This window comes from Anolis carolinensis, chromosome 2, assembly GCF_035594765.1.
Source record: "Anolis carolinensis isolate JA03-04 chromosome 2, rAnoCar3.1.pri, whole genome shotgun sequence".
NCBI classification, from domain to species: domain Eukaryota; kingdom Metazoa; phylum Chordata; class Lepidosauria; order Squamata; family Dactyloidae; genus Anolis; species Anolis carolinensis.
This window is the reverse complement of record NC_085842.1, coordinates 65613087-65639633: the sequence shown is the minus strand read 5'-3', so window position 1 is coordinate 65639633 and position 26547 is coordinate 65613087. Positions and strand designations below refer to the sequence as shown.

At 42.0% G+C, this 26547-nt stretch overlaps 2 protein-coding genes across 3 annotated transcripts; both read left to right on the top strand.

Moving 5' to 3' along the window:
- Positions 1-34: 34 nt before the first annotated feature.
- Positions 35-16292, top strand: hmces (5-hydroxymethylcytosine binding, ES cell specific). Of its 2 annotated transcripts, none has more exons than XM_062969825.1 (7): positions 35-189; positions 3064-3307; positions 6747-6890; positions 7999-8118; positions 10114-10280; positions 10756-10948; positions 11725-16292. In XM_062969825.1, exons 2-7 carry the CDS (start codon positions 3125-3127, stop codon positions 11935-11937), a joined length of 1020 nt encoding a protein of 339 aa, XP_062825895.1. In that variant the 5' UTR covers positions 35-189; positions 3064-3124; the 3' UTR covers positions 11938-16292. The 2 variants fall into 2 exon arrangements, with proteins under 2 accessions (XP_062825895.1, XP_062825896.1); XM_062969826.1 differs by lacking the exon at positions 35-189 and adding an exon at positions 386-535.
- Positions 16293-18348: 2056 nt separating this feature from the next.
- On the top strand, positions 18349-22749 carry LOC100566861 (histone H2A type 2-B). Its single transcript, XM_008105290.2, has 2 exons — positions 18349-18487; positions 18578-22749. Exon 2 carries the CDS (start codon positions 18609-18611, stop codon positions 18987-18989), a length of 381 nt encoding a protein of 126 aa, XP_008103497.1. The 5' UTR covers positions 18349-18487; positions 18578-18608; the 3' UTR covers positions 18990-22749.
- Positions 22750-26547: the final 3798 nt, after the last annotated feature.

The following is a 26547-nucleotide window of genomic DNA, read 5'->3' as shown; positions in this document are numbered from 1 at the left end:
GATCCTCTATTTATTGGGGGGGGGGGGGCACCGAGATGGCGGGAATCCATGGGCAATGGAAGTGCTTTGAGGGAAGAGGGCTGTGGAGGAGGCGGGCCCCTTCCTTCACTTCCGAGGCGGCGCTTTTGAAAGCCGAGAGGCGGAGGAGGAGGAGGGACCGAGGAGGCTCCGAGAGAAAGCGAGAGCGAGGTAGGCCTCTCTGCCATTTCTGGCCTATAGGACCTCTAAGGCCAGGCCTGGGCAAACTTGGGCCCTCCAGGTGTTTTGGCCTTCTACTCCCACCATTCCTAACGGCCTCAGGCCCTTTCCTTTTCCCCCTCAGCCGCTAAGCGGCTGAGGGGGAAAAGGAAAGGGCCTGAGGCCGTTAGGAATGGTGGGAGTAGAAGGCCAAAACACCTGGAGGGCCCAAGTTTGCCCAGGCCTGTCTAAGGTAAAGCTACTGGATCCAAAGCACTGGGCCGGATGTGTCATCTGATTGTAAATGAGGGGAAAATACCTTGCGAGTGAGATGGTGACCATTCCTTAGAAATTCTCTGTGAGTTTCGGCTTTTTTAATATCTTGTGGTCTTAAGGCAACTGATTTTTTATCCAAACCCTTGTTTAAAAGCGAAATGTACAATTCTGGGTGCTTTTTGGACAGCTGCTTACATAGGGGTCCGTTATCACTGCTGGCTAGAGGCAATGGGAGTGGCAGTCCAACAATATCTGGCAGGCCTCCGTTGTCCAGCTCTGTCCTTCATGTAATTTATCTAAGCAGTAATCATCTTCACAAACCTGCTTCTGAGTATATGTAGTCTCGAAGTTACAAACAAGATAGGATCTATAGGTTTGTTCTTAAGCTTAATTTGCATGTAAATCGGTACAAGTACATTTTATAAGTGTAACTCCAGCCGTGTTTATGTGTGTGTGTGTAACTCCAGAGATAGATGGATAGAGCTTTGGATAGCATAGGTAAAGGTAAAGGTAAAGGTAAAGGTTTTCCCCTGACGTTAAGTCCAGTCATGTCTGACTCTGGGGGTTGGTGCTCATCTCCATTTCTAAGCCGAAGAGCCAGTGTTTTCCGTAGACACCTCCAAGATCGTGTGGTATGACTGCATGGAGCGCCGTTACCTTCCCGCTGGAGCGGTACCTATTGATCTTTTCACATTGGTATGTTTTCGAACTGGTGGGTTGGCAGAAGCTGGAGCTAACAGCGGGCGCTCACTCCGCTCCCGGGATTTGAACCTGGGACCTTTCGGTCTGCAAGTTCAGCAGCTCAGTGCTTTAACACACTTCGCCACGGGATAGCATAGGGAATGGTTAACACCCCTGTGGTGCTTGTTTTGCTGTCTGTGCCCCTGTTCAGAAGAATTTCACCTCACTTTCTGTCCCTGTCATAATTGGGTTTTGAGGAATTTGGCTAGTTGTGGAACAAGGATTGATATTTATTTATTGTGTCAGAAGCAAATACAGTTATAATGTATTTTTAAAAAACCACAAACAAAGTTAAAAACTTGGCATTATACTAAATTTCCTTTGACCAGAAGCTGGCCACTTGGAGTGCCCCTGGTGTCGCTGTGAGAAGGACCTCCACTGTGCATGTGTAAGGGCTCAGACAGCATTGTAGTTAGTGGTCTGTGGTTTGGTCTTCTTCACACTCACATGTCATGGACTCCACTTTGTAGCCCCATTTCTTAAGGCTAGTTTTGCATCTTGTGGTACCAGACCACAGTCTGTTCAGCACCTTCCAAGTCACCCAGTCTTCTGTGTGCCCAGAAGGGAGTCTCTCATTCGGTATCAATCATCGCTTGAGGTTCCGAGTTTTAGCCTGCCACTTTTGGACTCTGGTTTGCTGAGGTGTTCCTGCAAGTATCTCTGTAGATTTTAGAAAGCTGTTTCTTGATTTAAGGCATTAGCATGCTGGCTGATATCTGAACAGGAGATGGGCCGGAGATGTCAATGCCTTGGTCCTTTCATTACTGGCTGCTACTACCCGACAGATATCAGGTGGTGCAATACCGGCTAAACAGTATGATTTCTCCAGCGGTGTTGGGCGTAGGCATCCTGTGATAATGAAGCATGTCTCATTAAGAGCCATGTCCACTGTTTTAACATGGTGAGATGTATTTTACACGGGGCATTTATATTCAGCAGCAGAGTAGCAAAGCGCAAGGGCAGATGTCTTCACTGTATCTGGTTGTGATCCCCAGGTTGTGCCAGTCAGCTTTCGTATGATATTATTTCTAGCACCCACTTTTTGCTTGATAGTCAAGCAGTGCTTTTTGTAAGTCAGAGCACATTCCAGGGTAACTTCCAAGTATTTTGGTGTGCTGTAATGATCCAGTGGGATTTCTTCCCAGGTAATCTTCAGAGCTCGAGATGCTTGTCTGTTCTTAAGGTGAAAAGCACACGTCTGCTTTTTAGATGGATTGGGAATCAGTTGGTTTTCCTTGTAATAGGCAGTAAGAGCACCTAGAGTTCTGGAGAGCTTCTGTTCCACTATTTCAAAGCTCCCTGCTTGAGCAGTGATGGCACAATCATCAACATAGAGGAAACTCTGTCCCTTCTGGCTATGGCTGGTCATTTGTGTAAATGTTGAGCATGAGAGGGGGACATGAGAGAAGCCTCCCCACAGGATGGTAACACATCTGGGCGTCCGCTGGGTAACGTCTTTGTAGACAGCCAATTCTCCCACACCAGAAACAACTTGCAGTATGCAACAAGGATTGGTGAAAAAGTTTCAGTGAAGACACCTTTTCCCCATGATAACTCTTCCAGGAGAAAATTTCCCTTCTTAGGGGTAGATTTCTCTCATTTCCTGTTGTCTCACCCCGTTCTTAACTATGACTAATTTATACGTTGGATGTTTGTAACTCAAGGATGGACTGTACATACCTCTGAACTGCATTTGCTTTTAATGGGAGAAATTTTCCTTTCATTTTATTACCTACTTGCCCATCACCCTGGGAGGGCTGTGAAGAGAATGTGTACCTTGAATGAAGTTTCATAGGATATAGCTAACTCAGGAGTGTTCTGACTTTCAAGCCACAAGTTAAAGGCTTCCCTTTATCTATTTGTTTCTAGAATTGGGATCTGAACCAGACCTGTAGGCTACTGATTTGAATGCATAGGCCACTGGTGAAAGATGTGTGGCCGCACAGCCGTTTCCCTGGGAGCAGATCGAATCCGCCGTGCCTGTGCATACCGCGATACCCAGGGGAGGAGAAGGCATCCTGAATGGAAAAATGCTGACCAGTATAAACCATCTTACAATAAGAGCCCACAGTCTAACAACCCAGTGCTCCTCTCCCTAAAGCACTTTGAGAAGGTGAACCTTCAAATTATGTGCTAATTTGATGTTGTGTAGCACTTAAAACGATTCTTCACTGGGATTCTTTTCTATTTTCTGGTGTTGCCTTCATATTTTGTGTGCTGGCTAGGGCCACAGATCGACAGTCTGCAAATGTTGGGAATGTTTGGCTTGGAAAAAAGAAGGCTGAGAGGAGACATGAAAGCCATGTTTAAATATGTGAAATGATATCACATCATGTTGAGCAAATAACACCCAGATTTGTGAGTGCTGGCACTAGAATTGGGAACTGCACCACACAAATAGTTTCCTGTTCTCTCTATATTGATTGAATTACCTATTTGTTTAGATTTAGGTTTTAATACACACATTGTTACAGTTTTTATGTTAGCTGCTTTGGCAAGAAGAAGCTAGATATAAATACAAGCAGTAATAGTAATTTATTTGATAGTATGTGAGGAAAATATTGTGCTGAAAGTATGGGATGATGCTCTCTCCTCAGGCAGAAGTTCACCTGTGTGCCAAATCCAGAGCTGTTTTTCCATGGCTTCAACCAGTGGAATTGGGAAGGGGGGCATTTTTCTTTTTACCTGTAGCCCCACACCCAATATGCCCAAAAGTCAGCTACAGTGGGCTATGAGACTGCAGAGCAGGTTTTTAGTGCTGTGTAGAGTTTCCATCTGAGAAAGAATGTAAAAGAAGAAAACTACATAATGCTAATGTATATCTTTTAGTGTGATTGCCAGTTTCATCCTATGTGTGGAAGATTTTTCACTGGCCTATTTCTTACATCTTACTAATGTGACTTAAAAAACATGAATTCACACAATTGTTTCAAGGTTGTTGAAATCACACGTTCTAATTTTTGCCCTTATATTGGCATACTAAATGATAAGTGTTTATGTCTGCCCCCTTCTCCTTTCACTCCTCATCCCAAAGTTGCAGCTGATTGTTCAGTGGTTCATTAGCCAGGACTACAGAAAATACTTTCTCTAGGCAAAGGAAACAAATAATAATATGCAACAGTATAAAAGGAAACATAAGTGTTCCGAAAATGTCTCTCAAAGGAGAAAGTGATTAAGTGAGTTGCCCCTCCATACTCTGCCCTCTTCTCACAATGGAGGCCCAGGTCGTTGCTGTGAGCAGATCTACGTTTTTTCATCTACGTCAGGCTAGGCGACTGGCTCCCTACCTATCTAGGAAGGACCTGGCTACGGTGATCCAGGCGATGGTCATCTCGAGGCTTGACTACTGTAATGCCCTCTACGTTGGCCTTCCTCTGTCAGTGATCCGGAAACTGAAGCTGGTGCAAAATGTGGCGGCTCGTCTTCTCGCCGGGGTGCCGGCAAGGTGGCGTATCACCCCAATTCTACAACAGCTGCACTGGCTACTGATTGAGTACCGGATTACTTTCAAGATACTGGTACTAAACTTTAAGGCCTTATATGGTTTGGGGCCGGCATACCTGAGGGCCCGCTTATCCCCCTACCAACCCCAGAGATTACTTCGGTCTAAAGACCAAGATTTGCTTGAAGTCCCTAACATACGGACTTATCATTTGTCTTCTACTAGGCAGAGAGCCTTCTCGATTGTAGCCCCTCATTTATGGAATGCCTTGCGAGTTGAAACAAACTATCCGAGACCTACTTGCCTTTCGGAAAGCCTGCAAAACCTTTCTCTTCTGACAAGCTTTCAATGGGTGAAAAACTCAGGGCTATGTCTGTTTTTATTGTTGTTTTTATTGTTTTTATTGTTATTTTAAAGCTAAGTGTATTGTTTTAATCTATTTCTGTAAACCGCTCCGAGCCAAACTGGGAGTAGCAGTATACAAGTCTAATAAATAAATAAATAAATAAATAAATAAATACCTGCCCACAGTACTAGTGTTTCAGCATGAATGTTAAACATTATTTGTGCTACATTATGGGCATATCGTCAAAGGATAAGAGTAAGATATGAAGTGCTCCAGCTGAGACTGCAAATCAGCCCATATACACTGCTAGTTGTGTATAAACTAGTTTCAATGTTTCTTACCACTACCTTTGAGTAAGACATATATCATTTTGCTATTGAATAAAGAACTTAGTATTTCCAGTGTTTAGAGCTGCATGTGTGTTGTAATGTTTCAGGGCAATAACTCTATTTTAGCACTTGTTTTTAACTCTTTGAAAACTTATTTATAAAGTCACTCAAGAAGTAGCAGTGAAAGTAGATTTGTCTGAACCTTGGCAAAAAGAAGAAGTGAAACCCCTTGGTCTGTTTCAATTGTCTCAACTGTGAAAGGGGGAAGAAATGACTCATATAAACAGTAGAAGCTATACTTAGAAGCGGGCAGGTCTTATTGTGCAATACAACTAAGTAGTTCAAGTCCCATTACGTTGTTGCGTCTTACTTCCAGGAAAATATGTACAAGGACATTACTTAAGATTATTTACCTCTGCAATTATGGGCATGTCTAATTACATGGAATTCCAAATGTGGGGCTTACTTCCTGCTAGTTTTTTATTGCAGGAGTAGGAAACATGGGGCCCTCCATATGTTGGACTACGATTCCCATAATCCCTAACAAGCATAGTTAGTGAAGAGAGATGGTGGAAGTAGCAGTCCAACAACTTCATTAATTCTGAAATTCTTCTTCCCTGACATACCAAATACAGGCTTAATTTACAGCCATAATTCTACTAGCCAGTCCCCATTAAACAATGTGTGTCTTAGCAAACATTCATATGTGCTTTGTCCATTTAGAATAATAATCAAGGACAGGTAGGTCTTGAGAGCACAGAGAACAACTGAAAACATGCCTGGGTACTCCCCTAGTTAAAACCTGAAAACTAAATAATCCCGGTAGTCTAGAGCCAAATACAATTATTATTATTATTGTTATTGTTATTATTACTTTTATCAGTTTAATACGACCGTCATTGTTTTGTTTGTATTCCGTTTCCATGTTCTGTTGTGTAATGTGACTTGCTGAGCTATAATGCTGAGTTTATCTACAAGCATACTTTATATGTGAATTATTTTTAAAAATCAATATCAACAGTTCCATAAAAAAGATGTATATGTTTCCTTTTGTGATGAGCATTCAGTAATTGATCAGACTGGAGTCTGCCATTTCCACTGCAAAACACAAGGTGCAAATATGATACAGCTTTTCACCACCTGAGAGATACATGCAGAAGCTTATATTCCTAGTTGGATAGGAAGCTCCATGTGCAAATAGGTGCAAGAAGCACTTCAGCAGAACAGCTGTGGCTTGTGTGTGCAGTTTTTGAAAGATAAAAACCCTGCTGATTTAGAAATGATCTAGATTTTGTTCCTTCAGCAGTAGGATTTTTGTGCTTTAAAAGTCTTTGGACTCTCCCCACAGCTCTGTAAATACATGCATTTTGCAGTCTTTAGATGTGTCAGTGGATACGCTCCCTCAAATTTTCTTTCTCTTTCTACTTTATAATAGGATGCTGGCTCTTCTGAACGTATCCTTATGGCCATGCGTTGGGGGCTAGTTCCAACCTGGTTCAAGGAATCTGACCCATCTAAAATGCAGTACAACACTTCCAATTGTCGTAGTGATACCATGATGCAGAAACTCTCCTATAAGGTTAGTTCTTCTTTTTTGCAATAAATATGTTGATGGTTCTTGCTTGTTCTCTGCCATGTCATTCAGATCTTCTGAGAGATGCAAAAATGTATGCTTTTTCACAGAGGCATCAGTAACTGTTGTCCTGCTGCACCAAATGTAAATAATTTGAACAGCAAGCTGTGAACCCAGCCTCTTGATTTTCCTGAAAGGAAAGAGCCCAGCAGGTGATAGTATTTCACATGGTGCACTTGACAGCGTGGCTTTAAGATAACCTGCTGCCTGGTCTGGCCGGTTAAACACAAATAGTACTGGCTGTGTGGAAGGCATTTAGAAGCACAATAGTCCAAGTGGAGGCCCATAAAACATCTCTAAAAGGCATTCTTATTCCTTTCTTCATAGAAAAATAACTGTCCTCTCTTTTCTGCCCTACATAGCATTGTGCTAAGGAAAGAAAAGGTTGGACTGGAAAGTTAATCTTTACCTTATTTCTACCAACAGCAAATAGTTTCTTCTAACAGAATGGAAGAGCCCCCTCAAGTATATAATGACGTAGCAGTTGGCCCACTTAAGTGAACTCTTCTTCGTCTTGCCTTGGATTTCAACCTCTTTGAATGTGAAGTTACTTCTACCATGTTTCTTTTACTTTCTCTTTTCTGAATTTCTTTCGCCGTTTCTATTGCTGGTATGGACAATAATTACTCACCAGGTATTTTTGAAGGAAAGTTTCCATAATCCCTGGTTATGCTGTCTTGAACAGATAGGAGTTTTTGGCCAATAACAGCTGGATGGCCTCAGTTCTTTCACCACTTTCTAGACCTTTGTTTATGTTTGTATCTAGCCTGCCTTCTTTTATATCCTTTCATCCGATCACATTTTCTGTGATTTAAATTTTTGTGATTTAAATTTAAAATCTCTTTCCTTCTTATGACCGTAGTGAAAATCTAATGTCAGCAAGCACCATTTGTAAACTTTCATGTGAAAAAGTAATTCTTTTGAAGATCGTGTCATAGGATCCAGTATAGGCTACTATAAATTCTTGCCATGACAACATGTTTTAAAAGTATTTGAAGCTGTTATTTGCATAAATTGATATTTCTTTTGTTCTTCTCTCTCTCCATCACTAAAGGGACCTCTTGTAAAAGGCAAACGCTGTGTGGTGCTGGCTGAGGGTTATTATGAGTGGCAACAACGTAATGGACAGAAGCAACCGTATTTTATTTACTTTCCCTTGAATGAGCAGGAAACGGTACAACATTAGAGAATTAATACTACTAGTGCTAAGGTGTACTTTTACCTCTCTACACTAATGCCCAGCATGCTTCAGAAAGTTTGGCCTTTATTTTTTTGCTCCATGTAATTAAGCAGATATTTGACTGCATTAGATCACATACAGATTGGCAAGGTCTGCCTGTACAGCATACATACAGATTTTGTGAGAAGTGTGTAACTTATCTAAAAAGGCCTACTAAGTCAGGTACAAATACTAATATCTTGGCTCTCCCCTGAAATCTTGTGTGGCAACAGTTGCTAGTTTAGAAAAGGAGATTAAGTTAGCAATGTGATTGCCAAGCTTGTCACAGGAGATGGAGAAGCACTATGCTTTCATTATTTGTCCTTTTAGTATTGCTTGCTCTCTACTGTTGCAGTATGAGCTAGGAGCAGAGCCGGCCCTAGGTAATTTTCAAGTGTAGGCGAACAGAATCCCCCCCCCCCCCGAAACCAATCACTGAAAAATAAAAGCGTTGGATAAGCGAAAATTTTGAATAATAAGGAGGGAATAAGGAAAAGCCTATTAAACATCAAATTACATTAAGATTTTACAAATTAAGCACCAAAACATCATGTTTTACAACAAATCAACAGAAAAAGAAGTTTAATACATGGTAATGTTATGTAGGAATTACTATATTTGCGAATTTAGCACCAAACATTGAACAGGGATATAGGGCAGTGTGGACTTAGATAACCCAGATAGCCCCCAGGAAAAACTAAAATCAGGGCAATAAATAAAGAACAACACTCTGAAAACAGGAAAAATCTAGACAGTAAACAATCAGGGACAGCTAACACCTCCCAAAAAAGATTCTCCCAGGCAAGGAGTAGCCAGGCCTTGAAGCCACGGGGCCATTAAATGCTAATCAAGGTGATTAATTACAAAATTCACACTTGCTTCAAAGAAGAGTTCTTTCTCCACCCTGGACCTTCTACAGATATATAAACCCCACTTACCTAGCTTCCAAGTTCCCACAGACCTCACAATCTCTGAAGGCCCCAAAGGTGGGCCCGCACGGCATGAAGGCGGGAGGCCCAGCGCGGCCGCCAGATGGCCCGAAGGAGGAGGAGGTTGGGGGTGGTGCCATCCTCCTGGGACAAAGGTGCCCCCAGGACGATGGCGCCATGGGCAAGTGCCTAGTTTGCCTTATGGTTGGGCCGCCTCTGGCTAGGAGTAATGCTAGCCTTGGGGCATAGTCCTCTATGCAGCAAAGCAACATGAACAACTTAGCTGAAAGGCTGTAATGTGAGCAAAGGGGACACAGTGCTTCCAAGCCTGCGGTTTTGCTTCCAAGCAGCTGAAACCAGCACCAAACATAAAGGGTAAAGATCCTTTTTAAAAATGTGGTGCTTTACCAAAAAAATATAAGAAAAATAGTTCCTTTTGCTCAGCCTTTACAACAGGCATGTGCAAACTTCAGCCTTCCAGGTGTTTTGGACTTAAACTTCCACTTAAACTTTGAAGGACTTAGTTTGCCCATGCCTGCTTTACAATCTAAAGACAAAGGGGCTGGCAATGAGGGAGGGTGCCTCACATGCTGCCTCTCCCCCCACCCCCCTCTGAGGCCAAGGCAGTGGCAGTTGGGGTGAAGGAAGGGCCTTTCATCTGTATCTAGGCCCAGGCATGATGAAGTTGAGCCTGCCTTTCCTTCTCTCCCTCCAAGGCCAGAGCATTAGCAGTTGGCCTGGTGGGAGTGCCTTTCAGCCGCTTAAAGAGAACGTGGCTTGTGTTAGCCTTGGTGTGGACTCATATTCTATATATGAATGTGCACTATCATGTCTTGGATCATATTATGGATTTCAGATATTGTGGCTTAGAGGTGGTGGTAATGCAGTAGATAAGGACTAACAAGCTGGAGCTCAGACCCAGTAAAACAGATAAACTACTGTGGGTCCAAAGAGATAGTGCTTAAGGGGTGTTGCACCTGTTAAATGTAGATTTTAATTACATGATGTCTTCATTTGGCAGATCATCAAATCTGATGTGGAGGAAGAAGATATAAAAGAGGATAGGAGGCTACTCACCATGGCTGGCATTTTTGATTGCTGGGAGCCTCCTAATGGAGGAGAAACACTGTACAGCTACACTGTCATCACAGTAGATGCTTCTAAAACTGTAAGCTCCATCCATAACAGGCAAGGGAGAGTAAATAAATAGTTTTTTGAACAGCATATTGTGTTAAGGATCTAGCTAAAGATCATTTTCTATGCCTTCATTTTTTTTCTCTATATACTTGTTATTGTCGCTGTATATGTTTAGATAAATAAGATGAAATCAAGGTCAGATCTGCAAGTCAAACATATTTTCTGTTTCTTCTTAGAGATGAACATCTCACCATTCGTGACTTCATTTGAATGACCTGTTTTCACTATTACATTACTGTGTTAATGCTGTCCTTGATAGAGGTCATTCTTATTCCAAAACTTTTGTATGGCCTTGTTAGTCCAGACTCCTGCAAATTTTACTTGATAAATTATCCGTTCTTGATTTCCATCCTGTTGGGAAACTGAGAATCTGATCTTTATCGATTTTATTTTATTTGTTACATGCTGTAGATTACTTTGGGTATTTCCTTGAACAATTTACATATTTTTATTTTTATTTGTTTAGGATGCCAGCTATCCTGGATGGGGATGATGCTATTAGTAAATGGTTGGACTTTGCAGAAATACCCATACAAGAAGCGTTGAAGGTTATCCACCCCACAGAAAATCTCGCCTTTCATCCAGTGTCAACCGTAGTGAACAATTCACGAAACAGTTCCCCAGAATGCATTGTACCCATTGATCTGGATGTAAAGAAGGTACAGTCTGGTAACTTTCCTGACACATTTTTGTCATAAGATACCTATAGTGTTTTAATATTACATCTGACAATTGCATGTTATAGTTTCAGTTTCTTTATGAAACTGTAATTGTGTTCATGTTGCAGATTAATTAGGAAACAAACACAAACCACAAAATATCTGTTCAAGGGGTTAGGAAGTATAATGATACAATAAAATGCAGATGGGTGCATGCTGGCCTCACTATATCCCCTGTCTCCTCTGCTGTTGTTCTTTTTACATGGAAACTGACAGGTCTGAATAGGAGAGTGTCCATTACAGAGACTCATCATGTGATTGGGGCCTCTGATTTTTCCCAGGCTCATCACTTTCACTCCCCAGTTCACATGCTGAGTCAACATGTTTCCTAAGCTGCATGTGTGTTGATCACCTGGTACCAAGAGAGATTGTTCTTTTTACCAATATTTGTTAGACTTTTCTGGATTATTTGAAAAGATTTCAGGGATGCAGGTTCTGTTCTGCAATGGGAGAAGAACCATTTTTAAGTTTATTTTTGAAGAAAACACTAAGCTAGTTCTTATCATTTCCAATGCACCTAATTTGTTTTAGAAAAAAATACTTTGCTTTTTTCTTAGTAAAATTTATTTCACTTCACCTAAGTTTGTAAGCCTCCTGGAAACCCCATTACTGTGTACTGGGAAGATTCACTGAATTGGTCTGCAGCTCCTGATAAATCGTAGTTATTATTTCTAATAGTGAGAGCCCCCCCCCCCCCCCCCATTTTTGTGTTCCAGGAAACCAAAGTTAGTGCAAGCAGCAAAATGATGTTGAACTGGTTAAAAAACAAATCTCCCAAGAAAGAAGAGGAGAAAGAAGGTGACTTACCAAGATGGTCCAGTCAATTCATCCAAACAGCACCAGCTAAAAGAACAAGTTCAAGCTTCATGGACCAGTGGCTCAAAAAGGAAGACGAAGGACCTTCACCAAAGCAGTCCAAATTTCTGTGACTTATTTATATGTTCCTTTTATTCAGGAACAGATTAAAAGTCCCCCAGCATATTAGACATGTTCTTATTGGACAGAATATTTACATTTGTCAGTTTCTACTGATTTGAGTGTTTAGTGTAGGATTTCTGACTTTTTGCTGATGCCAAAAAAAGTTAACCTTGACATTTAGTGTTGTCTTTCTGGCACAAAAGAGTGTGGATTTTATGTGCGGCACTGACATTTTCCCCAAACCTTGTAAAAGCTTTACACCAAATATATAAGACAGAGAAAAATACAAGTCAAATTTGCCTCTCCTCTTACAGACAGAACCTCTGAGTCTCCCCTAAAGTGTTTTAACTGCCTAAAGCAACAATGAGAAAGAAACGAAGTGTTAAAACTATACTGTGCTTGTACCATAGGAAAACTAAGTGAGTAAGCTTGCTTTTTAGTTATCAGACCTATTCTTATTGGGATTATCATCACTGAAATAGATGTTAGATGTTTTGGCAATAAGAGGGAGAATGTCTACCTTTCCGGTTGTTAATTTGAGTGTTTGCATATATATATAGAAGAAGAAAGTCAGATAACTTTAGCTCATCTATTTTGTAGCCTCTCTGTCAAATGAAAGAGTATCTCTGTCAAATGAGAGAGGGTGAGAAAACAAATGTTTTAGAATTCTTAATTTTAAAAACAACATTTTTCTGTGGGTGAGTTTCTCTGAGATCTTGCTTTGCTGAAAAACATTTGTCTTAAAAACTAATTTACCAGAAAAAAATAAGCAGAGGTGTTACCTTTAGTTGTACTTTTTAAATAAGCAATAAGAGGCATTATTAAAGCTGCTGACAACTTGACTTCAGATTTTAGAAACCACCTGGGGAGCATTAATTAAAATGATGGTTGTACAAAATAAAAGCATTTAGCTGTTTTCACCTCTCACTCAATTTTAGGTAATCACCAAAGCACTTAATAAAATGTCCTTGTTTTGACAGGAATAGCGATAAACACTGGCTGGTGATATTGTGGAAATGTTTGCAATAACAATCTGTTCTTTGGAGTAGCCTGAACTAGGAGTGGTTCTGCTCCTAAACTTGTAGTTATTTTACACTGTTGTGAATATCACTGTTTTCTATAAGAATCGGGAGAAACCTTGAACCATAACAAATGAAAGCAAATTATTTTTAGTGATAATCTGGTTTTTTTCTGCACTCGACAGTCGGAAATCTGTATCATCTCGTGGCATTTTCTGTTAAAGCAGGGCTGTGGAACATGTTGTTCTTTAGAGGTTATTGGACTGCCACTCCTAAACAGCCCTGGTCGGCATAGCCAGTGAACCAGTGATTGGGGATGAAGAAAGCTGCAGTCAAGACAGTGTTACATGTTCCCCAAACCTGTGCTGGAATGGTGAATTGGGGTGAAAATATTCTATGCTGAGGGTAATCCTAGCCCTTTTTTCTTATCTCGGTGTGCTAAGATATCCACCTCAAGTGTCTCCAACTTAACATTGTTGGGAACAACTTCATCGCCTATTTTCAAAACTTCAGTGGGATACTTAAAATGTATAACACAGTTCTAAACACACAAATCGTTCAGGTGGTAAATATTTTCAAAGTATGCTCATGTCAAAAGCAATTTTCTTACTTATACTCTATTTTTCTGGCAATAAAAACAATGTCTGGGCACCCTAAAAAGTAAAAATGGTAAAGATTTATTACATCATTTTGTTCAGCTTTTATTCACTTCAATACAGATATCTGTCAAATTCCTGTCATGACCTAGATGTGCTTCTACAACATTTATGCTGTAATAAATCCTGTTAGTCTTAAGGCAACAACACCCCATTCAGCAGAGCTACTCACCTGGAAAATGTCAATAGCTTGCTTGGCCCAGCAGCCAAAAATCTTAACTCCCTGATTCAGTACATTGCAGAAACTGGTTACATTACATACAAAATGTCGAAGGCTTCCTCACTAGGCACAAAAGCAAGAGCAGTTTGTTCAAAAGTAATACATTTCCCATTAAAACTAAGTGTAGCAATAAGGTGTGAGATGTGAGTCCAGATTGGTTCAGATTTCATGGACTCATTTCAGTGCCTCCAAGCCAAGCTGCTGTCTCACGTTGTCATCTGTAGATTGGATTATTATGCCAAAAGTTTATTTGTTTGAACAGGGTTTTTTAAATGTTCTAGTTTTAAGATCTAGGGTCACAAATTTCAAGATGACAGTTTCCTAATTTATTTGCCAACAATTTAGAAAATACAAAGCTGAGTCCTACCCTTGTTTGCTCATCCCTCACATATCCCCTCCAAACTTGACAGAGAAGAAATACTGTACCCTGCGACATTCCTCCTTTACCGTTTAATGAGGTCCCACATCTGTACCTATAAGTGTAGTTGGATACATGCCATTACTGTGAGTCCTCATATCTGCTGCGGTTTGTTTCCAGGACCACCACCAAGCCCTGTGGATACCAAGATTCATGGATGCTCAAATCCTATTATGTATAATGACAAAGTAAAATGGTGTCCCTTTATACAATGGCAAAAACAAGATTTGCTTTTTGGATATTCTTTTTAATAGTTCTAAGCCTCCAAAGGTCGAATCCATGGATACAGAGGGCCAGCTGTACTCCCTGTCGTGGATTTTTGCCTTTACCATTTGAAACATTATTTCCTGAAAAGCCCTGTCTACCGACTGCTTGATAATAATCCTATTAACTTGGTCTGCCTCATTATAATGTTATAACGTTTTAACTCAGTCAAAGAAATGATAATATTCAAGATCTATTGAATCAAAAAGCAATTTAAAAATACACTCATAAAAATGACACCAGTCTTTTAAAATTACACAGTCCAACAACATAAATATTTTGGTGTTTTGGTATTTAGGCCTGTTCCTGGGGTTGTTTGGGGAACCGATTCAGAAAATTGCATTGGACAAACCGCATCAGCTCTAGTTTCTTACATATGGTTTTCATGGTTTTCTATGGGCAAGCAGATGGCAACTGGAATATGTCATCTATTCTGAGAGCTAATAGAGGGAAACAGGTGCAGATCCTGGGATATAAGGCCTGTCTGGAAGGGCCCTTTGTTAACTGGGTCTGCCTCTTCTCAGTTGTGTCACTTGAACTGGGCTGACCTTTCCAGCCAAGCTGGTAGGCTGCTGGTCACCTGCCCTGTTCTTTGGTATCTGAGCCATAAGACACCGGAGCTCATTTGGCTTCTGGAGAGAGAAGGGAAAGACGGAAGCTCTCAGCAGTGGGGACCTATAAATAAGTAAGAAGTGCCCTTTGGAATAAAGACTTACCGGTACTACGTAAGTCAAGGGGCCTTCCTATCAGGGTTTCTTTTTGTCACTGGATGGAGGCCTATAGATTTAACCATGCAGCTTGCACAAGTGAAATATCAGTGTCAACAGCATCACTATTATAGTAGATTTAGGGTGCATCTGAACTGTAGAATGAATGCAGTTTGACCCCACTTAAACTGCCATGGCTCAAGACAATGAAATCCTGGGAGTTGTAGTTGGCTGAGGCTGCAGCACTTGGGCAGAGAAGGCTCGAGGAAGGCTTGTGAAAATATAACTTATGTGGTCACAGCCTTCAGCCATGGTAGTTAAAGCGTTGTCATATTGCATTCATTCTACAGTGTAGATCAGGAATGGACAAACCTTAGCCCTCCAGCCTAACAGAATCGTGGGAGTTGAAGAACACCTGGAGAGCCAAAGTTTGCCCATGTCTTGTGTAGATGCACCCTTTGTCATTTGCACTATTCCTTGCCCAGCCTTTTTACAGCTCTGTCATGCCCATTTTAGAATTTTAGTCTTTGTTTTTTGTAGAACCTGGTCTGATGGAATTTCAACGAAATCTGCAATACTCTGTAATGTTTAGTCTGTTTTATTTTGGTTGTTGTATTTTATGGTACTCCTTTTTAATATGTTTTATTGATTGTGTTGGCTTTTATGTCTTGTGTCCCATTTGTAAGCTGCCCCGAGTCCCTTCAGGGAAATGATGGCGGGTTATAAGAAGAAAGTTATTATTATTATAGTTACATCATTTGCCACACAACTAAAACACACAACTTTGTGAACTCTAGTTGGTTCTGTTGATTAATGTAAATGCTTGTGCAGACTCTAATAAGTCATATAATTTTAGTTTGACTACGTTTGGTTCAATGTATTGATGTTAGGTTTAATTTGATGTGAGATTTTAATGTTATTTTTATATGTGGGGTTTTTCATATATGGGTTTTTCTGGGTTTTATGTCAGTATTTGTTTTTATAGAGGCATTGAATGTTTGCCTTTATATGTTGAAATCTGGCCTGAGTCCCCCTGGGGACATAAGGCGGAATACAAATAAAGTTTTATTATTATATTATTATTATTTGGTACACAACAAGATTAGTACACAGCAAACAAGATCACTATGCTTGCTGTTGAATTGGATCACACGTCGGACATTTCCCAAGTGTCTAGGACTGTGTTGCCACCCCCAACTCCTTCAAGGTCAAGCCAGTTACTTCAAGGATACCATCCATCATCTTGCCCTTGGTCGGCCTCTCTTCCTTTTTCCTTCCATTTTCCCTAACATCATTGTCTTCTCCAAGCTTTCCTGTCTTCTCATTATGAGGCCTTCAACTCTATAAGCTAGCTGGCATTGCTCACCTGATGTGCGATGGGAACTTGCCGCTAACTGTGAGAGAAATAAGGTTAAACACTTTGAAAGCCATCCACTGCATGGCTATCAGCCTCCTCCCAGTAGACTCAAATCAAGGAAAAGTTTCATGAGAACCACCATTCCTCCTAATGTTCCTCCAGCAACAGGAATAGTTTCCCTCTGGGCAGTTAATGTTCCAATGATTAGCATTTAATGGCCTTGCAAATTCAAGGCCTGGTTGATCCTGCCTGGGGAAATCCTTTGTTGAGAGGTTCTGTTCAACATCTTTATTAATGGCTCAGATGAAGGGTTAGAAGGCATGATCATCAAGTTTGCAGACAACACCAAATTGGGAGGGATAGCCAACACTCCAGAAGACAGGAGCAGAATTCAAAATAATCTTAACAGATTAGAGAGATGGGCCGAAACTTACAAAATGAAATTGAACAGAGACAAATGTGAGATAGTCCACTTAGGCAGAAAAAATGGAATGCAAAGATACAGAATGGGGGACACCTGGCTTGACAGCAGTATGTGTGAAAAAGATCTTGGAGTCCTTGTGGGCAACAAGTTAAACATGAGCCTACAATGTGATGCAGCAGCTAAAAAAGCCAATGGGATTTTGGCCTGCATAAATAGGGGTATAGCATCTAGATCCAGGGAAGTAATGCTACCCCTCTATTCTGCCTTGGTCAGGCCACACCTGGAATATGGTGTCTAATTCTGGGCATTGCGATTTAAGGGAGATGTTGACAACTGGAATGTGTCAAGAGGAGGGCGACTCAAATGATTAAGGGTCTGGAGAACAAGCCCTATGAGGAGCAGCTTAAAGAGCCAGGCATGTTTAGCCTGCAGAAGAGAAGGCTGAGATAGCCCTGCATAAATATGTGAGGGGAAGTCATAGGGAGGAGGGGGCAAGCTTGTTTGCTGCTGCCCTGGAAACTAGGACACGGAACAAGGGCTTCAATCTACACCAAAGGAGATTCCACCTGAACATCAGGAAGAACTTCCTGACTGTGAGAGCTGTTCAGCAGTGGAACCCTCTGCTCCAGAGTGTGGTGGAGGCTCCTTCTTTGGAGGCTTTTAAGCAGAGGCTGGATGGCCATCTCTTGGGGGTACTTTGAATGATTTTCCTGCTTCTTGGCAGGGGGGTTGAACTGGATGGCCGGTGAGGTCTCTTCCAACTCTATGATTATAGGTCTTAGCTGGCCCTGATTGTTTCATGTCTGGAATCCCCGTTTTCGGAGTGCTATACTTAGCCTCGGTGGTGAAGTGTGTTAAAGCACTGAGCTGCTGAACTTGCAGACCGAAAGGTCCCAGGTTGAAAACCCGGGAGCGGAGTGAGCGCCCGCTATTAGCTCCAGCTTCTGCCAACCTAGCAGTTCGAAAACATGCCAATGTAAGTAGATCAATAGGTACCGCTCCGGCGGGAAGGTAACGGCGCTCTATGCAATCATGCCGGCCACATGAGAAATGGAGATGAGCACCAACCCCCAGAGTCAGACATGACTGGACGTAACGTCAGGGGAATCCTTTACCTTTATACTTTATTTACTGACCTGATTTTAGAGGTTTCTTTTACTATTGGTTCTGGGATTCTTTTGTCCCTCCGCCCGCGCCAAAGGAGCTCGAATGAAACCCCTGCCTCTCCTTGGCATTAATATTCCCCAACAGTAGCAGCAACCCCTCCCTCTCTCCCTCTCCTCGCCCGAGTCCGAACATGGACGCCGCGAGCCTCCTATGCAAATCAGGGATCGGAATACCCGCCAATGAGAACGCGGAGCCGCTCCTGCCTCCACCAATGACAAGCAGGCGACGAGTCAGGCTTGGATTTATATCCCTTCAGCAGCTCGCGCTTGTTGTCATTGCAGCGGCGACGCTCGAAGGGGGAGGTTGCAGAGAAGCAGCAGCGGCTGAGGGTGAGCGAAGAGCGAGAGAGAGGGGGAGAGGGGGAGAGGGCGGGCTGTGTCGCGATCTGTACTAACGCATTCCCTCCCGCCTTTTCCCAGGCTCTTCCTTCTCTGCGCCCTTCCCTCCGCCATGTCCGGCCGGGGCAAATCCGGCGGCAAGGCCCGCGCCAAGGCCAAGTCGCGCTCCTCGCGGGCCGGGCTGCAGTTCCCGGTGGGGCGCGTGCACCGCCTGCTGCGGAAGGGCAACTACGCGGAGCGGGTGGGCGCCGGGGCCCCCGTGTACCTGGCGGCCGTGCTGGAGTACCTCTCGGCCGAGATCCTGGAGCTGGCCGGCAACGCGGCGCGGGACAACAAGAAGACCCGCATCATCCCGCGCCACCTCCAGCTCGCCATCCGCAACGACGAGGAGCTCAACAAGCTGCTGGGCGGCGTCACCATCGCCCAGGGAGGCGTCCTGCCCAACATCCAGGCCGTGCTCCTGCCCAAGAAGACCCAGAGCTCCAAGAAGTGAGGGCGGCGCCCAGGACGGGTTCGGGAGTGCGGAAAGCGGGTGGCCCCGGAGAAGCCCACCCAACCCGGACACTGAGCCGCATCCCCTTGGCCCCCTCCTCCTCTCCCCTTCTCTTCTCCCTGGTGCTCTGCCCGCCTCTCACCCCTTCAGCCTGGTCCCTTCAGCACTCTTGGGTCAATCTGCTCCATTCAGCACTCTTGTATTCCCTCTCTTTGTGGGAAAAGGGTCATCTTCCTCTTTTTCCCATGTCACCAAAGGGTTCACGGCCCTCTTAGTCACTCTCCATGACTGTTTCCTTCCATCTGGTCTCTCCCCCCTCCCACCTTTAGCTTAGACCAGGCATGAGCAAACTTGGGCGCTCCCTCCAGTTGTTTTGGACTTCAACTCCCACCATTCCTAACAGCCTCAGGCCCCTTCCTTTCCCTTAGCTTTCGCTTAAGCGGCTGGGGGGGGGGGAGAGGAAAGGGCCTGAGGCTGTTAGGAGTAGTGGGAATTGAAGTCCAAACCCCCTGGAGAGAGGGCCCAAGTTCGCCCATGCCTGGCTAAGACTCTTAACACTCCTGTGTTCCCGTCTCCTTGCATTGTACCAGAAATTATGGGAAAGCCTCACCTTCCTCCTTTTCCATGTCACTGGGTTTCTGTGAGTTTTCTGGGCGGCATGGCCAAGTTCCAGAAGCATTCTCTCCTGACGTTTTGCCTACAGGTTGTGAGGTCTGTTGGAAACTAGGCTAGGGAGGTTTATGTATCTGTGGAAGGTCCAGAGTGGGGGAAAGAACTCTTGTATTTTGGAGGCAAGTGTGAATGTTACAATTAACTACCTTGAGTAGCATTGAAAAGCCTGGTTGCTTCAAAGCCTGGCTGCTTCCTGCCTGGGATAATCATACGTTGGGAGGTGTTAGCTGGCCCTGATTGTTTCCTGTCTGGAATTCCCCTGTTTTCAGAGTGTTGTAATTTATTTACTGTCATGATTTTAGAGGATTTTTTTATACACTGGTAGCCAGATTTTATTCATTTTCATTGTTTCCTCCTTATAATGAACAATATTCTGACAACAAAGAATCCCCCTAGGCAGGAATCAGCCTGGCGTTGAAGCTGCAAGACTTTTTAATGTTAATCAAGGTGATTAATTACAACATTCACACTTGACTCCAACAGACAAGAGTTCTTTCTCCCATCCTGAACCTTCCAGTTATATAAACCTCCCTTGCTTAGTTTTCCAATATACTTCACAACCTCCGAGGATGCCAGCCATAGATGTGGGCAAAATGTCAGGAGAGAATGCTTCTGGAACATGGCCATACAACTCAGAAACCTCCTCCTCCAAAAAAAAAAAGGTCTCCCTCCCTTTTGCCTGATCACTTCAGCACTCTAGGAAACCTCAATTGTGGCAGAGATTATTGTGGGAAGAGTCATCTTGCTTCTTTTCCATGTCACTGAAAGGTTACCTGCTTTTGGGCCTGGCTGCCACCTAGTGTCTTGCAAATTGATCCCCCCTCCAACTGCCCTCCAAGCCTGAAATCCCTTACTTTGGAAGCGGCTTAATCTGCAGCATCTGTGCAATGAGGAAGTTTTTTTCCCTCCTTCCCTAAATCCATTTTATTTTCTCCAGAAGAGAGGAGTGGCAAAGGAGGAACAGCCTGGGGTGTTTTTTTTAATGTTGTCTTTATTGTTGTTGGTTTGTGAGTGAAGGTTTTTTTTTTACTGGAAGAATGATTCCTGCATTTTTATTTTTTTCCAATAAACTGAAATCAATGAGACTCTTCAAGGATCATGAAGCACAGCAGAAGCTTCAAAGTCTACACTGGGAAGGTCAAGGGGTTCTGGTTTGAGTGTTTGTGCCACCGTTTGGGACAGTGGAGCTCGCCTGTACCCTGTCTGCGGGTACTCTTGAAGGAAAAAGTGTTACCTTTTGATTGTTTTGTTGTTTTGCACAAAGATCTGGTCTGGTTTCGTAAAGTGACTGTCCCAGAGATCGAGATGCTGATGGATTTATCTACCTGATATTGCTGCACATCCCCGTTCAATGTGATCACAAAATGAAGTATAAAGGAAGTGGGGCGGAGTGGGAAGCTGCTAGGAAATTTTCAGTGTAAAAAGAGGAATTTGTCTTGCTCAGAAAGATTCAGCTTCATATGCTATTCCTCCTGACTGTAGTTTGTGTTTTGTCTGTTTTGGACCCCCATTGCTTATATATTCTTAATTTTTGTTGTTGTTGCAAAGCTGCTTTTTAAAAAATGGTTATAAAAACAACAAATAATAGTAGTAAACAGTGGTTTATAAGTTGCAAGGCTGTACACATGCCTGTGTTGTTGTCTCACGGTCACCTCTGGTTGAATGGGTCTTTCAGGGTTGTTTTTAAAAACACAAAACTTGTAAGATCTGCTAGAGAGACAAGTGAGATTGGGATGCATGTCATGAAGCAGTAATGTTTCAACCACTGGGAGATGGGAGGTGGCAGAGAAGAAACCTTGCCTTGATGTGATAAATTTGGATCTTCTAAGTGTATTTAACAGCTTAGCTGATAGCCAAGTGGAAGCAAGAGCTCATGAATTTGGGTGTATTTTGGTCCTTTTGATGTCAGTGGAGCTAAAATAAGTTAAATCACAGTATTTTAGTATAAGCTTTTGTCCTTTTCAGCCTAAATAATATTAGATCAGAGGTACGCTAGCTTTTTGGAACACTAAAGCATTGTACTGGTTCCTTCCCCCCCTTTCCCTCCCCTCCGCTCCTTGAGTTTTCATTCTTTTGTAGAGCCATTGATGGTGGCTGAACTTTAGCATTTGAACCCTAGTTTGCACTTTAAATTATGTGGTGTTTATTGTTCCAAATTTCACTTCAGATAATTAAAATAGAATGCAAGTGTGGCATTGGGTTATTTGTAATCCTTGGTGGATTGATGTTTGAGAGACTGAAGGGTTTTTTTTAGGAGCAAAAGGTAATTTATACAAAAATAAAACACCTAGTTATGTGGTGACTTATGAAATAAGTGTTTGGTTAAATGTGCAAGCATGAAAGTTGGCCTAGCCAATTCTGTGGTGCAATATGTAGCTGTGGTCTTCTGAAATGGTATTGGAGCCGAATCTGTCTTGCTTAGGTGAAGAGTTGATAGAACCATGTGCATGCAGCAGTGCCTAGGCTGTTGAATACGTAGAACTCATAATAATTATTATTATGGTCAGCTGTATGTGCTGTTAAGTAGCATGTGTTCAACCCATCAAGTGAGTTGTAAATCTGTAGATGAAATATGTCTTGCTCTGGTTCGACTAATAAAACCTAGACTAGTAGAAATTGGATGCTTTAATAACTGGATAATGAAGGCAGTTTGTTCATTCCATTGCTGGTAGGCATACTGTTTCACTGTTAATGCTCAAAAAGTAGATCTCTTATCTGCCCCTGTTTGATTGTCTTGCCTGCTTCCCCCTGACCTCCCAACTCCAGTGCAGGCTCAGGAAGGAAAAAAACCCCTCATGTTTCTAAATAGCAATCTCATTCCTCTGGCACTGGACCAGTGTAGGTCTTCCTTTCTCTCAGAAGGAAGACTTGATTGCATTGTGGTGGAGAGGCATTTCTTTACAAACAACTGCTAAAGAGTAGTAGCTAAAGTTCTGTATTTGTGTTTTTCTGTCTTTCAAATTATTTTCAAAATCACTATTTTGTGTTCTGTCAAAGATTGCTTTGTATTTATTAGACAATGCGGAACTTGTAATACTGGAGAAGTGCAAAACTCATATTCTTATTAAACTGATTCGGTTTTGATGCACATGAGAGCTGTTGCTTGTCCGCACATCACTCGTTTACCTATCTAGATGTTCCTATGGGGAAAAGGATTCATGCCCAGAGATATTGCTGGGAGGGACGTTGGGCCACTGTGGAAGGTCAGCAGCTTCTTCTTGACTGCCAGCCACACAAGGCATTTCTCTTCAGCTCCCCTGACTTTTCCTTCTATCCAAGAGAGAAAAATCGTGTAGGCAAATACATTGGGGTTCAACTATATTCAAAAATTGGAAGACTCCTTCAGTCAGCTTAAAAAGGGTTATCTGACCTGTGTATCCAAAGGACTCCTGCTTTACCTCTGCCTGCTTATCTCTTCTCATTCCCACCACCTTTGCTCCTCTCAATGAGAATACTCTGATCTGAGGTTTCTATTACATTATTTTAAGTTCTGCACAAGGGAAGATTTTGTGATCACTAAAATGGTCGAAAATAGGGTGCCATGTATTCTTGTAATATAGCCAGTTGGTCCAATTTGCGTTAACTACCATATCTTCTAATGTCTGAAGTGGAAGGATATTTTGATTACAGAAACAGTTAAAATTTTAGAAATGGCACTAATTCTAATAAGGAGCTCTAATCTTCTATGCAAAGAGCTCATGGGTCCTACATCTAGGCATTGAAATATTTTGCTGATTTTGCAATGATTGGAGTTTCTTTAGATACTATCTCCCAAAAAACAGAAGGCAGAAACCAAGGTCTATAAGGTAACAATCTCACTATAAAACATATTTTATGACTTTTTTTAAAGCAAGTAGCTTCTAACTCTATTGGAAGAAAGATTGTGGTGCTAGTTTTATATATTGTGTATTCTAAATCAGCCAAAATAAGGGAAAGCAAATGGGAAAAAAAGAATTGGTGTATAGTGTAATGGGTGTCCTTTTAGAATCTGCATTTTTTTATTTCAAACGCAACACTATATATCATTCAAGCAAACTAGTATTCTTTTAAAAGAAAGATGGGGTTCGGGCTTTATTTTATGGCTGTTTAGATTATAGGAAGTCCCATTTCAACACAAAATGGGCATGCAGTGGACATGTATAGAATACTATTGTATTTAATAGTATTTTGCATTAGACCTTATCTAGGATTTTAAGAAGTGACCTTTTTGATGTTCGGTGGTTATTTTGTGTGGGCCTGCTTAAAATGCTCCTTAGCTGAGAGATTGAATTTTTATTTACGCTACTAGAATCAGTACAGTTAATGCTGTCCAGTTCAGATCTAAACAGAACTAGAATTTGTCTCATGCTCTGAAATTATACATTGCAGCTCTCTATTTTCCAGAAAGTACATTTGCCAGCAAGAAGATCATGCCAGCTGCTCTCCTAATTACTTCACAATATTAAGCCGAGCTTTCCTGCTCTGTTAAGCTGCTAAGTATTGTCAGTGTGAGCTGAGTTCTTTTTAATTCTAATAGAAGTGAATAGCCAGTGGGATATATTTGTGGTGGTGTAGGGCATTAGAGGAGGGAGGGATGGAACTGACCGGAAGGTAATAGTTGTTGTGTGCCTTCAAGTCACATTCAAGCTTATGGGAACCCTATGACAACCAATCATGGGGTTTTCAGGGGCTTAAGAGGATGTCACTTACTCAAGGTCATCCTGTGGGCTTCCCTGGCTATGCAGAAAATTGAACCCTGGTCTCCAGAGCTATAAGGCAATGCTCTAGCTATTCTACTACATTGGCTCTCCCGAAGGTAATACTCTTCATAAATGTTCATAATCCATTTTATAACATATCTGGATTAAGAGCAAACATGAACTCATTCTGTTTTCCTAGGGTGAAATGGTATATAGAATCTTAAAAAAGAATGTTAATATTCCTGTCTAAAGCATCTGAATAAATGTAGAAATGTACAAGCGGCTAAAATATCTTTATAAGAATTGGGAAGATAAAGACTTGCTTGTTTTGCAGAAAACTGATGTCCGATATGAACCCCGGTAAATAGGTCTGAATTTTTATGGTTGCTATATAGGGAATCTAACACAATTACGTACTGTGCTGCTTTTGCTGCAAATAAGGATTTAATTTTTGGATGATGATAGTTTGGTAAGTAGACTGTGCTTTTAGAAGAGAAAGAGAAAGCAGTGGAGGTTCTCCTGTGTTCATCAGCTTGAGATTAATGCCACTATACTCCAAATAGCCACTGCTGCACATGGCTTTTCTCTTGTTTGGCCATGTGGCCTCAAGTAACCTGCTTATCATCTATTAAATCTTTTGCCTATGCTGTAATAAACCTGTTAGCGTTTGAACTACCATTGAGTTTGGAGGATTGGTGGCAAGATTTCTCCTGCATTTCTTTGTTTTTTTAACAATGCAGTTTAATCACCCATCTTAGCACCTTACTTTATTTACCCGCCCCTCTGCCAGTATAGGACCCAAAGCAGCTCAAGTTTCTTCACATATTTGCCAAAGTTGGCAGCAAAAATTGTACCTTTGCGGCTGGGATGAAGCCTGCTCTTAAAAATGTGAACTTGCATATTCTGGTAGAGAAAGGGACAGTGCTACCTTAGTAACTGTTGCCAGTTATACCAGATGAACCAAAGTGCAGTTTGTTTGCACAAAGTGCAGTAGTCTACTTGCTTCTGTATAACTCGGTCTGATGTGTGTAGAGCATCCTCGAACAGACATGGTTAAAGCTCATGACGTCAACACTAATGAGAAGGATTGATGCCTCTGCTGTAATATTGTGACTTCCATACTTGCCTAGGAAAGGCTCTGTCCCAAGAGCTTGTCGGTATAGATCATGATACTGTAATTGAATCTCCATAGGGTATGAGGGTAATAGATTCTCTTACTTGCCTTCAACAAATTCTGTAAATGCAGAATTGCTTCTATAAGTTCCCACTATTAAGTCAAACACTGTGTTCCAGTCTTCACCAACAGGGTTGATGGCTATTGGAACATTTCAGACCAAAGTTACCAGTGTTTCTGAAGATCTTTAATTACAACCAGCTTTAGTGTACTACATGAAAATTTGCTACTCTCTTGTGGAGTTTGGATGTCTCTTAAGGCTGCATTCTTGTGTTAGTGGTAGTTGATTTGTGCTTGCATGAGAAGGGCCCTAGAGACTTGTTAGTGGGCATTAATCATAATGCATCTTTCAGCCTCACCACACTTTCTCCCCCGAGTGTGGAAATAGCTAGATCCACAATGATCATTACTGCTAAATAGAGTAAAATAATAGCTACCTTGAGTCAGCGTGTAGTGGTTTGAAGCATTGGATTGCAAATCTGGAGGCCATGGATCAAATCCCCACTTGGCTGTGGAAACGCAGTGTGGGTGGGTATGTTATCATTTGGACTGTGAGAACTGTTTTGCTCACTCATATCATTTTATAATCTTAATCGTTGTTGTGTGCCTTCAAGTTGTTTCTTACTTCCTCTGAACAAATCTTGCCTAAAAAACGCCGTAAAATGAAAACGGATCAGAGGACACACTGCATTAGGGGGGGGGGGGGGTGTCAGAAGAGTCCAGCCCTCTTCAGCCACAGAAAGGCACTTTTTGGGAAAGTGTTCAGTCACAAAAAAACAATAAAAGTATGCAAAGAGGTCTTGAGCACCTTAGAGACCGAGAACAAAGTTAAGCTGTCATAGACTTAAACTACACCTACACTATTGCCATGCATCAATGCTATGGAATCCTGGAAGTTGTGGTTTTACAAGCTCCTTGGCCTTCTTTGTTTCACCAAACAATTCCTATGATTAATCTATAACATTAAGCCATGTCAGTAATGGGGTGTCAAACAGCATTCATTCTACAATGTAGCTGCAGCCAAAGTCTGCCA